The 15,001-nt window shown below is 40.8% G+C and overlaps 2 protein-coding genes across 4 annotated transcripts; both read left to right on the forward strand.

Moving 5' to 3' along the window:
* Window positions 1-1,982: 1,982 nt before the first annotated feature.
* LOC135346649 (uncharacterized) lies at window positions 1,983-8,003 on the forward strand. 3 transcript variants are annotated; one of them, XM_064544346.1, is made up of 9 exons: window positions 1,983-2,120; window positions 2,217-2,501; window positions 4,048-4,149; window positions 4,259-4,531; window positions 4,589-4,689; window positions 4,809-4,898; window positions 4,956-5,021; window positions 6,049-6,139; window positions 7,711-8,003. In XM_064544346.1, the coding sequence occupies exons 1-8, from the start codon at window positions 2,039-2,041 to the stop codon at window positions 6,133-6,135; spliced, it is 1,086 nt and encodes a 361-aa protein (XP_064400416.1). In that variant the 5' UTR covers window positions 1,983-2,038; the 3' UTR covers window positions 6,136-6,139; window positions 7,711-8,003. The 3 variants fall into 3 exon arrangements, with proteins under 3 accessions (XP_064400416.1, XP_064400431.1, XP_064400424.1); XM_064544361.1 differs by having other exon boundaries at window positions 4,048-4,104; XM_064544354.1 differs by lacking the exon at window positions 7,711-8,003 and adding an exon at window positions 7,478-7,659.
* Window positions 8,004-11,283: 3,280 nt separating this feature from the next.
* Window positions 11,284-13,716, forward strand: LOC135346182 (uncharacterized). The gene is made up of 7 exons (XM_064543734.1): window positions 11,284-11,421; window positions 11,498-12,118; window positions 12,179-12,261; window positions 12,337-12,547; window positions 12,646-13,032; window positions 13,084-13,128; window positions 13,277-13,716. The coding sequence occupies exons 1-7, from the start codon at window positions 11,346-11,348 to the stop codon at window positions 13,582-13,584; spliced, it is 1,731 nt and encodes a 576-aa protein (XP_064399804.1). The 5' UTR covers window positions 11,284-11,345; the 3' UTR covers window positions 13,585-13,716.
* Window positions 13,717-15,001: the final 1,285 nt, after the last annotated feature.

A 15,001-nucleotide genomic window follows, 5' to 3' on the forward strand; every position in this document is an offset into this window, starting at 1 on the left:
CTAGTTGTCTGCGCATGTGTCAGTCGTTTGTCAGATTCTGACGAATGGATATTCTCGTTCACTTTCGTGACATTTATATTCGTGTACTATCGTGTACTAGAAGTCAGTTCCCGTTTTATCATTATTTCTTAGCTAAAGCTTCTCTCTTCTCTGAAGCTTATTCTGAAGACTGAACAACAAGGGAAGAGGTATAAAGCTTTGTCAAGGTCAGATATTTTTGTGTGGGCCCTATGGCTATGCTATTCATGTTTGGCAAGATCTACCGGTATGTAGGTAGACTACAGTTTCATCACTAATATGGTGGATCAAGTGAAGAGTGTGAGCTAGAAAACTTGGTGCTGCCATTATCAGCTCGTCGACAATGACACTAACCTGTTTAATACGAGAAATTTAATATGTATAGATCTACACGTATATAAAATGTCTACTTCTCTGTACAGGAGCAATGGCTAATATCCAGCTATCCCAACAGTGCTCCTCTTGGCTATACTAACGGACGAGACTGGACAGTTTGAGGTAAGGGTTTAACCGTCTTTGGTTTCTTTTAATATTGTCCTATACTCACAGGACTGGAGTATGACCTGCTCATTCGAGTGTTGCTGGGTAGCTCAGAGACATCAAGAGAATCTACGTTTTCTCAAGCAAAATTTAACTGAGTTACGAGTTGGGGCCTAGAATCAGAGAAGTCTAGCAGCCTGCTAAATCTTTTTGAAACGTAATTTGAAGGCATTCAATCATCCTGAGTTGCCCTGGGTCACTGTAATTGTGCTGCAGCACAACTGGCAACTCCCAAGGCCTTTGTGAAGCAGCTCCCTATGTGCATCTTTTGTGTACTCACTCTGTGCATTTTCTGTGTACAAATTTCTATTATTGATTTATTAAATATTTTTGCCGACCACAAATATACAATGAAAATTTGACGCATGCGCAGACAACTAGTACCAGGCCCAGTTGTTCGCCTAACCGTTATAAAAGCGAAAACTCGGCCTGGGATCGAGGCTAATTGGTCACCTGAGATGTTTCCAATCCCTTCCCTCTACTATCTATGACCAGCCCATGCTATTGACCTAGCGTTCAAATAGAAAACATCCGGGGCTGGCTGTGCGAGACCAGAGGAGGAATGCCAGTGTCAAAAGGTCACTAATTAAAACACCACGTGGCCCTATGTTTTACATGTAAAACTGAGTTTACCCTCGCGCCCCTGAGTTTATACACCATCAATAGATTGATCCTCTTTATAATCACAACAGAAATCGGTTGAGCTATCGTGCCCCAGAGGAATCAGCTTGAGAGAGGAGATCCTGGATTTAATTGCAACCTTTGACCTTTTATTGCATTCTTCAAACCCACAATATATGGAAATTAGCTTTCCGTGGCTAGGGTATAAATTTTGATGTACTGGCTTGCTGCACTGGATAGATCTAGGTATAGTAAGCTTTCCAAGCAGGCAAATAAAGAACAGAAGCGCTAAGCTGCTATATGCAGCAAAGGTCAAGAACCCAGAACAAGAAGGTTTAATCCTTCATTAAACGTGACCCTATTGACCCTGGCGTTCCTCCTCTGGTGCGAGACTAGTTCGATGGTGCATGGGGGTTAAACACCCTGACATCTGTCACATCTATGAAGGTCTCTCCAGTCTTCCTCCCTAGAAACCATTTGCCTCAATGTCTAGTCTGGTGTTATTTATAGTGGTAATGGCAGTGTGTCTTGACATGGTCTCGGAGGAGAGTGCTTGAAGATCCGGTTCCAATTGATTCCACACACACATCGTTGCAGACACTGTCGTCAGGGTGGCAGTTAGCCTCGAGACTAGGCCGATTAAAATACGTATTTTAATCGGCCTGGTCTCGAGGATAGGTGGCAGTTACTAGTCTTGTGAGCAGACTTGTCTCCAGGAGCGCTATAATAGGAAATATATGGAGTGTTACCGCCCACTAAAGATTGGCACACTTGCCGGCTTGGTTTCGAGGCTAGGGCCAGACTTTAGGACAAGTGAGTGGGTCATGTGACTTTCCTTCAGCGAATCAGTCATCAAGCAATGAAGTTCTGTGTGTATCTAGCTGTATTTATTCTAGGCCTTCCTGTGACCTATCACATGCCCATGCTAGCATCGGTTACTGGTAAGAGATTGTATTGCATACTGCGCTTGTGTAGTCTGGTCATAATTATTTATACTATACTGATACTGATATGTATTAAATCTCTTGCCGCTACAGTTGATGTGAATGAAAATGAAGTCACTTGCACCTATCTTAACAGAGACGATAATTCTCGATTGAGTTATTTGATAATTAAATTTGACAACATGACTTGTGACGTCCTCAACTCAGCCAATGATTGCCTAGAAACACTTAAAGCTAAAGGAGTTATTCAAATCACAGATAGTTATCCCTGTACAAGAGTTTCTGGTAGTGATCAGGTACATTGCTTGATTGATCTCGCTCGTGTTAAAAAAGTCTGCTGCCGACTGGATTCTCAAATAATATGCTCCCCTACCCCTAGTGAGTTGACTGAGTCTCTTAAGCAAGTAAGACTCATTCGAGTTACGGCTAATTTTGCTTACGTGGATGGCGTCTTTAGATTTGTGTGTAGCAACATTTGTTGCTATTCTACAAGTTGTCTCTGCAGAGAGCGCAGCTATTTTTATTTGCCATGAGTACTGTAAAAAGTTCCATTGTCACCGCAGCATCAATGAGCAGCGATTGTATCAACTAGGTATACGCACACGCATGAACAGCCTTCCGCAGAGTTGTATTCAAGTACAATTTTAGGAGAAAGAAGGAGAGTAGACTTGCTAGAGAGTATAGAGAATGAGATTGGCTAATAAAGAATGCGTATAAAATAGCAATTACGTTATATGTGTATAGAACTATGTCTAGAACTCTGCTTTTTCTTTCCATGAGTAGTAGTGTCATTGTTGGCTTCGTTCATGTGAGACTCACTCTTATATAGCTACATCCAAGGGCATATGAGAGAAGAGGGCACGCAACTCACTATTAGTCCAACGTTTAAGCAAAAACTTTATTCGATCTATTTATAGCTATTTACTACATGTATTTTACAAAATCAGACAAGCCTACAATCTATTTTTAGATGTTAAACGTAGTTAACGAGAAAGTACCCTAACCGCGGCGTTACCTCGGGTACACTCTATGATAACTAAGGCTTGGCCCTCTGGCCTTACTGCGCGTGCGCAGTATCTGCCACACACGTGTCAGTAGCCAGAGTTTTGCAAAAGACTCGTCAAACTCTTTGCCTCCCACCCTCCCATTCAATACTCCATATCGGTTAGAGCCCTAACCACCTTTTCCATCCGACGATGTTGATTTACCGGTTTGGGGGGCTGAATGAGGACCCCAACACTTACGTGCTTAAGGCTAATCGCGGGGGCCCCTCTCTCAGTACTCCCCCAAAAACCTAACCGCAGTCACGTGACCTCCAACCTCTAGCGAAACAGAGACATGGGGGCACGTGACATACGCTTAGACCCGGTACTGCCAAAATATGCTCGCGCCGGATATGACGCCTTTGCTATATACCACAATCTGTACAACCATAGTTACCTGTCAGTAAATTCCACCGCCCACTTACAGTTTTTTCTCGCAAGCTGTTGCATGCCCTCTTCTCTCATACGCCCTTGCTACAGCATAGATCAGGAACTATGGCTACAGCCAGCCTATAATAATTATATAGTTAGCTCTTCCAGCTAGTACGTAGCTTTATTCTTTGCGTATCTAATGCATATTAATTATGCCAATAGTAGATCAGTTTGGAGGTATTAAAAGATTAACGAACGTAGCCACACCCAATTCTAAAGCGTAACATACCTGCATACATGCATAGGTTTTCTGAGATATAATGCAGTATTAGTTCCTCGCGCTAAGGCGCTCGGCAATTATTGCACACCCTTCTTTAGTCTACCACGTTATTTTGAACTTTTGGCATCCTTTTTAGTAACAATCATGGTCAATATTTCTTACTTTTTGGCATCATTCCTTCTATCAGCACTCGTGGTGCTTTCATTTTATTTGTTATTCCCCATAACAGTGTTGTCACCAGCAACTACGCTATTACCAGCTGGCTCAACCTCAACAACAGACACAGGCGAAACAATCACTAAATCTACTAATGAATGGTCTTCTGGGAAAGGTGTATTAATTGCATTTATTTATGTTCTTGTATCAGCGTGAAATGTCTCTCTCTACCCCATTACTTTGTACAGTACACATCATATCCTATGCAATTTTCCTAAATACAGTGGCTGGCGTAGTGATTGCCCTGGTTGTCCCAGGGCTAGTTCTGATCCTGATTACTGTCGTTTGCTGCTGGCAAAGATTTAGGAACAGTTGTACAGCAGCCTGCCAGACAGTTTGCCGGCGAAGATTTGGAAACAGTCGTACAGCAGCAGTTGTAGTGAACCAAGACGGACAAGTACCCACCCCTGTAGCGAACCAAGATGAACAAGTACCCCCCCAACCTAATGATGGCACCATTACTGAGCAAGGCACCGAGGAAACTCCTTCACGCATAGGTGAGTTGATTGATTGTGTGTTGTTTGAACATTGCTTTGTTTTGTGTCTGTTTATAGGTCCGCCATCGACAGCAATTTATCGTGAATTAAACGAAGGCAATAGTGACGAAGGCAATAGTGAAACCATACAACAAACAGTACCCTTTCATGAAAATACGGTATTTTAGAGCTATTGTAACCAAACAGAGAGATCATGATATATGTAATACTCACTCAATTTTAAACAGTAAACTTCCATGTTTTGCAGCCATAATTGATAATTATTACATTCTCTCAGTCTGCAGTCAGTCAGTCAGTCATGTTTGAGCCTGAAGGGAATGACAGTAAGCCCGAAATACGCAAGGAAGAAAACAACGCGTTGACGGAGGTAAATTACTGTCAATGTACATGCAGCATGCTATTATGCAAGTCTATACCACTAAAGGATATACAAGAAACCAATGCTGCTGCACCCGACCAATTGTTTATTTACAACCAACCACATAAGAAGGTACATTGTATGTAATAGTTATACCATAATTATATCAAGGGTGTATTGGATTTGTACTATGAGGGCAGTTCTATGTAGTCCCCAAGAGAGTACATACACAGCAGACAGATATCCACATACAGGTATCTTGTACTATGAACACATAATTATTGCAATTAGAAGCTGTTATCCAACCCATTTACAACTGAGTATAGTAGTAAACACTCTTTGATCTCTGCTGTGCATGCACTGTGCACATTTTGTGTGGTGTGCTTGCACTTGACAAACCACATTTACAACTTCAAATAACCCAGTTCCAATGTGGTCAGGTAGTTTTGATCTTCACAATGTGGCCAAGTGTGTCACAGTAGTGTTCTATAAAAGAGAGGCTCCTTTGGATGGAGGGTGGGCTTTAGGCTGACCACAGCCAACGTACCCTAGGGTATGTGGGATTTGTACCCTAGAGTATCCTGAGAGTTTCAATGGATATTCCTTAGTGTCAGAGCACATCATGGTACAAGTGCATTTACATGTTGATACAAATACAGTACTGTCCTTTTGATGCTAATTAAATGGCTTTATAACTAACATACAGTACTTTATAGCCTCCGGGCTACGCCCTCGGCATTAGTTGGTTATAAGCAGGGTTTCATACAGAGGGGGGGCGCCCTAGGATTTCCCACCCCCAGCCAAAATCCCCCCCCCTAGAAATCTGAACATTAATGATGTCATAATAAAATTGTATGACTTTTCTCCTATATAGACTAGTAAAATGTATGGTTTAAAGCACCTCAGATAACCGTTCCTCAAAAAATTTTCCGGGAGAGGACCCCCAGACCCCCCTCAATTAAACGGATCCCCCTCCCAGCTAAAAATCCTGTATGAAACCCTGATACGCCATAATTACTAGTCAATACAGGTTCTTTTGTTGATTATTTCATAAGAATGGTACTCATAATTATATACTGGCGGGCCTAATATTTCGTTTAGTGTCTGGTAATTAAACACCCATTTACTTTACCCTGCACTGGTTGATTTTTATCCACAGGAAGAGGAAGAGAGCATATTAATTAATAGTTCATGCCTGGTACTTTTGAAAGAACCAGAACAATGTGAACAAGAATCAGAAGCTTAAGGATGTGAGTGTACACGTACATGCATGTGCATAATTATTATCTATACATGCATGTACCGTATTTACTTGATTAAACGCCCTCCTTGATTAAACGCCCATCTCGTTTAAACGCTCATGGTAAAAGCACTGTCTTTGTCAATAAACGCCCATCTTAAATGAACACACCGCAGGTGCTGATGACTCGGTGGAGATGCCAAAGCTACATAACATAAAGCTACTAATAGCTTAATTTTATACACATGATGAACTTTTTTTTTATTTGCATGCTGCATGCAACTCAAATAGTGGGTAATGATCGACCATGATTGTTGTTAAAAACGATCGATGCCAAAGTTCAAGTCTAAAATTAATGGCTGCCATCAGCAAAGCCTTGCAGCTCTCTTCTCACTCTTGCAGCTACCAATAGCTAGCGTTCTAGTGCAGAGCTAACTACTAGCAACACTCGGTAAACAAGTTTGGCTACGTGCTCTTCTGAAAAGGCTGCAATGGCATTCCAAGTAGGCATAACTCGTGAACGAAGCATTATTTTGCAAATCCACAAATTAAAATCGAAACATGACTAGAAGCCTGTAGAAACTCTTACTTGCATTTCATTGATCCTTGAGCAGCTGTAGCAGTCTACACACACACATGCACACAAACACACTACCGTATATCTCGCTTGCGCATGCGTACCGAGGCATAATAATCGCCCATGTATGGGCGTGGCACTGTGGGTGGAGCTGAATTAGCACGTGTAACCAGTTGCAAGCATGGCAGTATAGAATAATAGACATTTTTATGATGGCAGAGAGAGAGATACCAACACAGAGGTAGAAACACCACTCCTATGACTTAAGATTTAAGCTGAGAGCTGTGGCAGCAGCCAAAAAGAGCATAATAACTGCTGCTGTGCAAGAGTTCAGAGTAGACATAACAATAAACGCCTATTTCGAATAAGCGCCCATCTCATTTAACGCCCCCTTTACAGACTTTGATATAAAATAAACGCCCAGGCGTTTAGTCAAGTAAATACGGTACTTGAATTTACCACTAATGTAATTATATAGCTGCTATATAGGTAAACCGGCCATGGCATATACCACAGTGGTCACAGTAATATTCATGGGGTAGCTATAGAAACAGCGACATTATGCCGCCCACTGCATGTATCCTATATCTATTAGAACTGCATGAGCATACTTTTTTCGATTACTTTACGTGCAAGTTTTTACGAGATCTAGAGCCCCATCCTCTACAAAAACTAGGAGATTTTTTTGTTACTTTGGGATCGTAGCAGCTAGGCACGTAGTAATTTAAAAGCAACCTTTCAATAATTGTTACTATTGGCATCCTCATATAGATAACAGGATACAGTGGGCGGTTATGCGTTGCTCAAGATCATTGTACAATACTCTCTGGAATGCCAGTTGTGACTATCACAACGACGCGGCTGCATTCCAGCTTCGAACGTTTTGATCCCCGGAAATTATATACAGTATTAGTTGTATAGGACTATTATTGTACAATGCATGCATGCCTATACCAGTCATGACTCTGTGATTTCAGATATTGCATTTTCATGTATCCTTACAGGAGACTGCAATTGGAATGGAATCAATTAATATCTGTCGACTATAGCATCCATTATTTGTATTTAGTTACTAGTAGCCCAGAATCAAGCAATCTGATTGGTCAGTACAGGGTTTATATTTCCCATATTAACCTGTAAATTCTCATATAAACCTGTAATTTTCATGTTCACAACAACCATTCATTATTAATTTTTGTGTTTTTCAAACATGTTTTTTGTAGATTGTATTATAAAAAACAATGAGAAGTAACTGTTCTGTTTTTGGTAATGACAAAAAATTATAATGTTCAGTCGCTGTTAATACGTTGGTTGTTGGATGTAGGCATAGAGAGATTGATGGTATAACGTTGCAGGCACTAAAGTTAAAGTTTGGAGGCATAAATTGACAGCAGTTGGTTTGTGAGTTCTGTTGCACTGCCATCTGTGAGTGATCAGTGTGTGCCAGTATGTTAATTGGCTTTACGTTGAGGATGTCTGAAACTGACTTCTTTTGACACTCAGAAGTTCTCTTGTAGCTGCGAACTCCTTCCAAGCTTCGGTGTCCAGTTGTTTCCATTATCATTTGTTCGTCCACTCCAGCGTTGTAGAGTCTAGTAGCAGCAGTTGCACGGAGTATGTATTAGAGGTTCAGCTTTCTTTTGTGACCCTAGTCCAGCTCTCTGCAAGCGCTTCATTTCGGAGTCTAGGCACACTCGAAAGTCAGCAAAACAAGCATCCTTGAACAGGTCAATCCCGGGATTTCCATTCTAATTATTCACCTTATGCAGATATCACTATCCAAACTGTACACTGCACCTGCCGTGATAAGAGGCCTGCAGACACTTTGCTTCATTCGCTTTGAGTTAGGTAGAGAAGATTGTGCAGGTTCTGTTGGCTTGTCCAGCTCCTCCTCCTTTCTTTGTTCTGAGTAGCCAGCTCCGCCTCCACATTTATGTCGTAGAGGGAGGGGTCTATGGGCTTGGTCATTATTATGCCGAGTACTTCTTCAGAAAAGAGCTTGTCTAGGCCTAGGTCTTTGTCAGCGTCCATTCTTTCGGTTAGTTTTTGAAATGAACCTAGCAACTAAACTCGTTAGATACTGTTTAGTCGGTATCTATGGGAATTATAAGCCCGCAGGCACTCGTAGTACCCTCGCTTTGCTCGGGATACTACAGCAGGCCTTTGGGCTTATAATTCCCATAGATACCTCCTAAACAGTATCTAACTATTATACATGACATTCTAATAAAGAACTCAACTGTAGTTAGCCCAGAGCTTATTATTTATTCAACATTGCCTAGAATTATTTAACTGCACATTTTTTTTATTATTCATTCCCAACTATACCAGTGCTATAATAATTAGTCCAAAAAGTAGAAGAATGGATTGAAGAATGGATTGAATATGCGTGGGAGTTGGATACTGAATTCCTATAGCTATAGTATAATGAAAGCACTGCGTGCATGCATGTGCTGATGCCTCGATGCCAGTCGGTGGAGGTGTCAAAGCTACATAACATAAAGCTACTAGTTATTATGGTAACTCCATAAAACGGATACCATTGGGGAACAGCCTTTTGGCCGTTATAGAGAGGTGGTCTTACTTGGGAGGTTCCGATTCCCAGCTATGTATGGTCTATGAGGTCATTTCTTGCTGAAAATGAATCTTGGAGCTTTGCTAACTGCTTCTTTAGCTCATACAAGCTTTGAAAAAGCTGTAGAGACAAGCTTACAGCTAGGTTTTCACGATTGTGCAAAATAATGCTATCTCAGCAATAATTTTCTGCTAATTCTGGGTGTGGCTGTCCGTTCTGGGAGGTTATTTTCCATTGCTAAAGCTGGTTGGGGACTAGAAAGCTGCTCAGGTGGTCGCTCCTGAGAGGTTGCTTTACATTGAAGTCATTGTAGTTTCAATCCGGACCTGAGCTCTTGGCCGTTATATAGCGTGTGGTTGCTCTTCGGAGGTGCTCGTTAATGGAGTTTCCACTGTATATAGCATTATATCATTATTCTCGCGCACCAGCCCTGAATGTTTTCTATTTGAACGCTAGGTCGATAGCATGGGTCTGGGGAACTTCCTATCAACGAGTTGTGTTCACACGTGGGGATTTCTTGGCATGTTAACTACTGCGGTCAATTGGAGGCAAAAAGAAGGAAACCAAAGCAGCCTCTTGTTGCGCAACTTGCTACAGTTTCCATGCGGCTAGATGCAACCATAATATAAAGTAGAGAGGGATTGGAAATAGAAGTATACCCTCGATAGGCCTGACAGTGTGCCAATATTTCAAATTTATTTACCTATTATTTATTTATTTATGTATTTATTTCAAATTTTTATTCGCACTGGATCCGCCTATTATTAAACTTCATCAGCCTATATATATTATTCAAATTGATGACACCTATTATTCATACACAGCAGCGAAATAAAACACCTAAAAATTATGTAGCACAAAAAAGGGATTAAGTCATTTCAGCAGCAAAATAACAAACTTTAGCATACAAAATGTGGTTTCAACATTGATTGATGCCACGTAAATGTGGGTGTGTTCCGAGCTACTGCGCATGTGCAACTCAATTAAACTATTTTCACACCTATTACTCAAATTGTATATCCAAAAAATTATTCCGGAATATTTGGCACAGGTCTAACCTTCGAAGTACTATCCGTGTATCTGCATGCACGGTTTTAATCTCACTTTTTAACACAAGGGCTATAAAAACATGATGAATAATTCATGAGAATTGTTTTGCTCTCTGCATGTAAGAAGTCCACAAGCAGTTCTGCTGCTAAACATCTCATACTTGAGGCCATTTGGGACACAAAACACTATTTAGTTACACAGCAGCCTTAGCTATTATCGTATTATATACTATAATAGGAACACAAGCATGAAAAAGCGCTCTGTGGACTGACCTCTATATATAGCTACTTCATGACTGTATTTTCTTAGTTTCCAATTGATATCTACCATCAGGGAGCATGTGGTTCAGTAATGGGGGTAGCTTTGAGATGTATGCATTGGACACAATATGTTTCCTGGCTTTTTGTGGGAGATATACAAGAATGCATGGTCCCAGCTAGCCTCGATCCCAGGCCGAGTTTTCTTCATTTTGTAAAACATCACGTGAATCACTTCCGTTTCCATGCAATCCCTCTCTACTTTATAATTATTATATCTATGATGCAACTGATATAATTTTATTTATGCTGTAAGACTATCACAGAAAGAGAGGCCATGGGTAGTAGCACAAACGTGTTGTAGATATTTAGCTTCAATGATGTCTCCTGCTTCTCTCTACAGATCTATATAATTATACCTAATTCAAGTGGCAGCGCAGTATTTATTAAGTCTTTCTGGAAGCTCTTGTTTGAGATCTTCGCTTCTAAACACCTGCATTTATTATTGACGCAGTACTGCTGTGTGCAGTACACTCTGTATTTTTAGCCAACTGACCAGTTCCGGTCACGCCCAGTACCTAGAGTTCAATTGGAGACGGATCGGCCTGGGATCGAGCCTAGTGCGAGACTAACATCTTGCAGAGCATCCTCAATTGGCATGCGCATGCGCAAACAGGACATAATTATAGCCTTGATTCCCAGACCCCACAAGAAAGACTAAAAGGGGCTGGAGTCGACTGCTACAGTATAAACCAAAATGGTTTTCAGACTCTTTTTCATTTTACTGTTCAGTGAAAATTGCAGCAAATTTTCTTCAGCACAACTTCAAGCAAGTGAGTAGATCTATTGTTGTATCATGTTTATGTATGCAACTATAAATTATTATTATTATATCTGTTGTCTGTACAGCTGTTTTGCCACCCTTGATATATAATGCATACCAAGATTCTACTGAGTTCGGATCATTTACATGTGTCACCAGAAACAGTGATGACATTCGCTGGATAGTAGACGGCTATGCTCATAACGATCCTTCTCTTAGAGACAAGATATTCGTGTACACTGAATCCTATGCTAACAGGTCCCAACATTCAGTCATAAGGATACCAGCTATTCCAGCTAACAATCGTATTGCTGAAATTGAGTGCAGGGCATATAGCGATGAACCATGGGAGGTGGCCTATTCTGCTCATACGGCTCAATTCAACATCCAAGGGTTACTCGATATGCCACCCAACGCAACATACAGCAGCTACAATGCAACGCATTACTTAGTAGAATGGATGCAGCCACAAACTTTAGACATTTCTAATGTGGAGCCAGACATAGAAAATTACACAGTGTGCACCTACAAAAATAACGTTGACCCCGAGTGTGCTAATGCAACAACAGCTCGACTTTTTCTCCCAAAGTATTTCTTTGACCAGTTTGTATTCATAACTGTCTGGAATATTGTTGGAGAGAGCAACAGCTCAGCTCAACTTGTGATTGAAAGGTGTAACATTAACGACGAATTCTCAATGGCAGGCAGTATGTCCGCTTCAAACTAGTTGAATTTATGATCAGATGCATGGTTACCTTTCTTATTAGGTGAAAGACGACCACTAAGTCTCGAATTTGACAATGACAACACAACGGTTATCAAAATCTCCTTCACAGAATATGATAACAAGGTATTATTATAATTATGTAAAACATGCATTTAATCAGAATCATGCTGTTAATTTCTCACATGCATTTAAATGCAGTCCAATGTATCAACGATTGACGATTGTCTATACCTATATGAAATGAATGTAACCCAACGACTCTCAATGGAAGTACTCGCAACTGTAAAGCAATATGGTTACAACCATTCCATTGTATTGAAGCTGCCACTTCCGAAGAATGAAGCTTATACACTCAACATCATTCGCACTACACATTCTAGGCAGTTACTACTGAACCCCATCAATTTCAGTAATTTATTTTATATACTGTATATATAATTATTGTCTATAATACATGGCTGCATGCACGCATGCATAATTATAATTGTTTATTATACTCACATGCAGGTACTTATGATCTTCAGGATGTGAGCGTATCAAAAGTAGGAAACTTGTTAAAGGTGACCTGCCGTTTTGCCAGAGGAGCAACTGCTCACCGTTGTATGTTGGTTCTGGAATCTGAAAACGGAGTTGTATCACTGGAACAACATTTAAGCCTCTCTAATAACACTGGATGCAGAACTACACAATGTTCCGTACACACTACTTTCAACCTGTCGACACTTTTCATCGTTGGAAACGTATCTCTTATCGTTTCTGGTTTTGAAGAAAGTGTTTTGAATAATGTGCACATCCGAGAGTTTAGGATAGAATTATCTGATCTCAGAACAGAGGTTATGAATAGCACACCATCAAACAACACAACAGAGAATCTGATAACACTGACAACACCAGGCAAGTGCATGCATAAAGGATGCTTCTAAGCTCAAAATGTTTTCATCACAGGAAACAGCACAGACACAAGAATAACGCTTGTGATGATGCTGTCAGGTAATAAGGTGCCATGCACTCAACACAATTAAGAAGTTTGGATAGCAAGCTGAAGTTTACTTGGCACTTGCAATGCTCTATAATAACTTTTAGTCACGTATACGTTATGTCTTATACTCTTAATTATGTATTGTACTCTGCTGCACAGCTGGAGTTTTTGGAGGAGCCATAGGTGCTGTTTGCCTTGTCGGCATATCCATAGTGACTATCAGGGTTCTTCTAAGAAGATTATCTACCAAAACAAGCGCGGAAGAAGTGTATAATGACAATAAACATTTAAGACTTCATGCCAATGAAGCCTATTCTTTTGTAATTCAGTTAAGAAGAAATGAAGCATATGAGACGACAGGAAAACCTTCTGTATCTCAAGAGGACACTGGCCCTCATCTGTATGATGAGATCCCCCTGCCAGCACAGGCAAAGGAGCCAGTGTATGCTGAAATAGGAGGAAATTGATCAACAATTATGTGTACAGTAATATATTTAGCTTACATGCATGCACTTATTATCTTTTGTGTGAATGGTGTTCACATGCACTGTGTGTACATGCATGTTTAATATTAACACCCCAGGTGGCTGTCCTGTCAGTCGTGTTACTGTATCTAATGGAGCACCCCCTGGCCTCCCAGATAATCATGTCGCGCATGCATGCGGCCCCATGAATTTCCAGTATTTGAGTATACCCCCTATAGCTGCTTCAATTTTTAGAAACACCCTTGACCCATGTTTCCAAAGCCTGCCTATTATTCTCTTAATATAGGTGCCCATTATGCCTGTGATGTCTTAAACGTCTATACCTTCAAATTAGCAACAGCACATCTACAAAGACGCGCCCTGCTGTCAATATAATTATTATTACGTTCAAGCCTACCGAATCTCACAGCAATGCAGTTGGACTCTCAAGATTTTCACTAGCAGTTCTCGAGTCAGAGGAGAAGCTGTCAGTCTTTCTAATTAATGTGTCTCTGCATGGTGCAGTCTCATCCTGTAACGTTTGAGATGTGTGAGGGAAGGCTGGCCAATTCCAGATAAGTACAATGCATGAAATCACGATAGACACGGATGCCTATATGCCTGTGGGAGTCAGAGTGACTCTCCAAGTCTGCGACAGCAACTGCAGGAGCTCTTCTTGAGGGTATTCGTGGGGGTCATTATGCATTGTGTCATGTGGATGAAGGTTGTTGCCATGCAGAAACTGTATTATATACTGTATGCATGCATGGTGGTGGAGGATGTTGAAAACCAAGCCTTATAAAAAAAGTCGAATCCTCCACTGGAGTGTGTGAGTGACCTCTTCAGTGAGTCTTCACATTGCCAACAACTTCATGGAAAATAATCCGTAACCATGGAAATGCCAGTCCCTTAGCTTCCTTGGAACAATGTTGATGCCCATGCATGGCCAGAAGTTTAATATCATGATGTCAACTACTGCATACACCTCGACAAAAACCATTGAAGCACTTAAAGCAATAATTATTTGCAAGATATGACCACGGAACAGTTGGTGTCTGATATAATGGACCGCAATTTTCACATCTCAAGAATTCGAGCAATTTGTACAACAGAGTGGAACCAAGCAATGCACCATGCATATATACCACCCATCAACTAACAGATTGGCGAAACAGTTTCACAAGAAGAGTATCAATGAGAACGATGCACAAAGTTTAAGCTTCCTATATAGTGTCGCACCAAAATAATTTTTTCTCCAGAGGAAAGTCCGTACCAAATTCGACATGCTTAAGCCTGACGTTTAGAAGACACATAAATGGATAATATAATTATGTACGCCATACTTATACATTAGTAGCCCTATATCAAGGGGGTATATCGACCGCTGAACACATGTATACAACAAATTTGTAATCAATGA

Source organism: Halichondria panicea, chromosome 1, assembly GCF_963675165.1.
Source record: "Halichondria panicea chromosome 1, odHalPani1.1, whole genome shotgun sequence".
NCBI classification, from domain to species: Eukaryota; Metazoa; Porifera; class Demospongiae; order Suberitida; family Halichondriidae; genus Halichondria; species Halichondria panicea.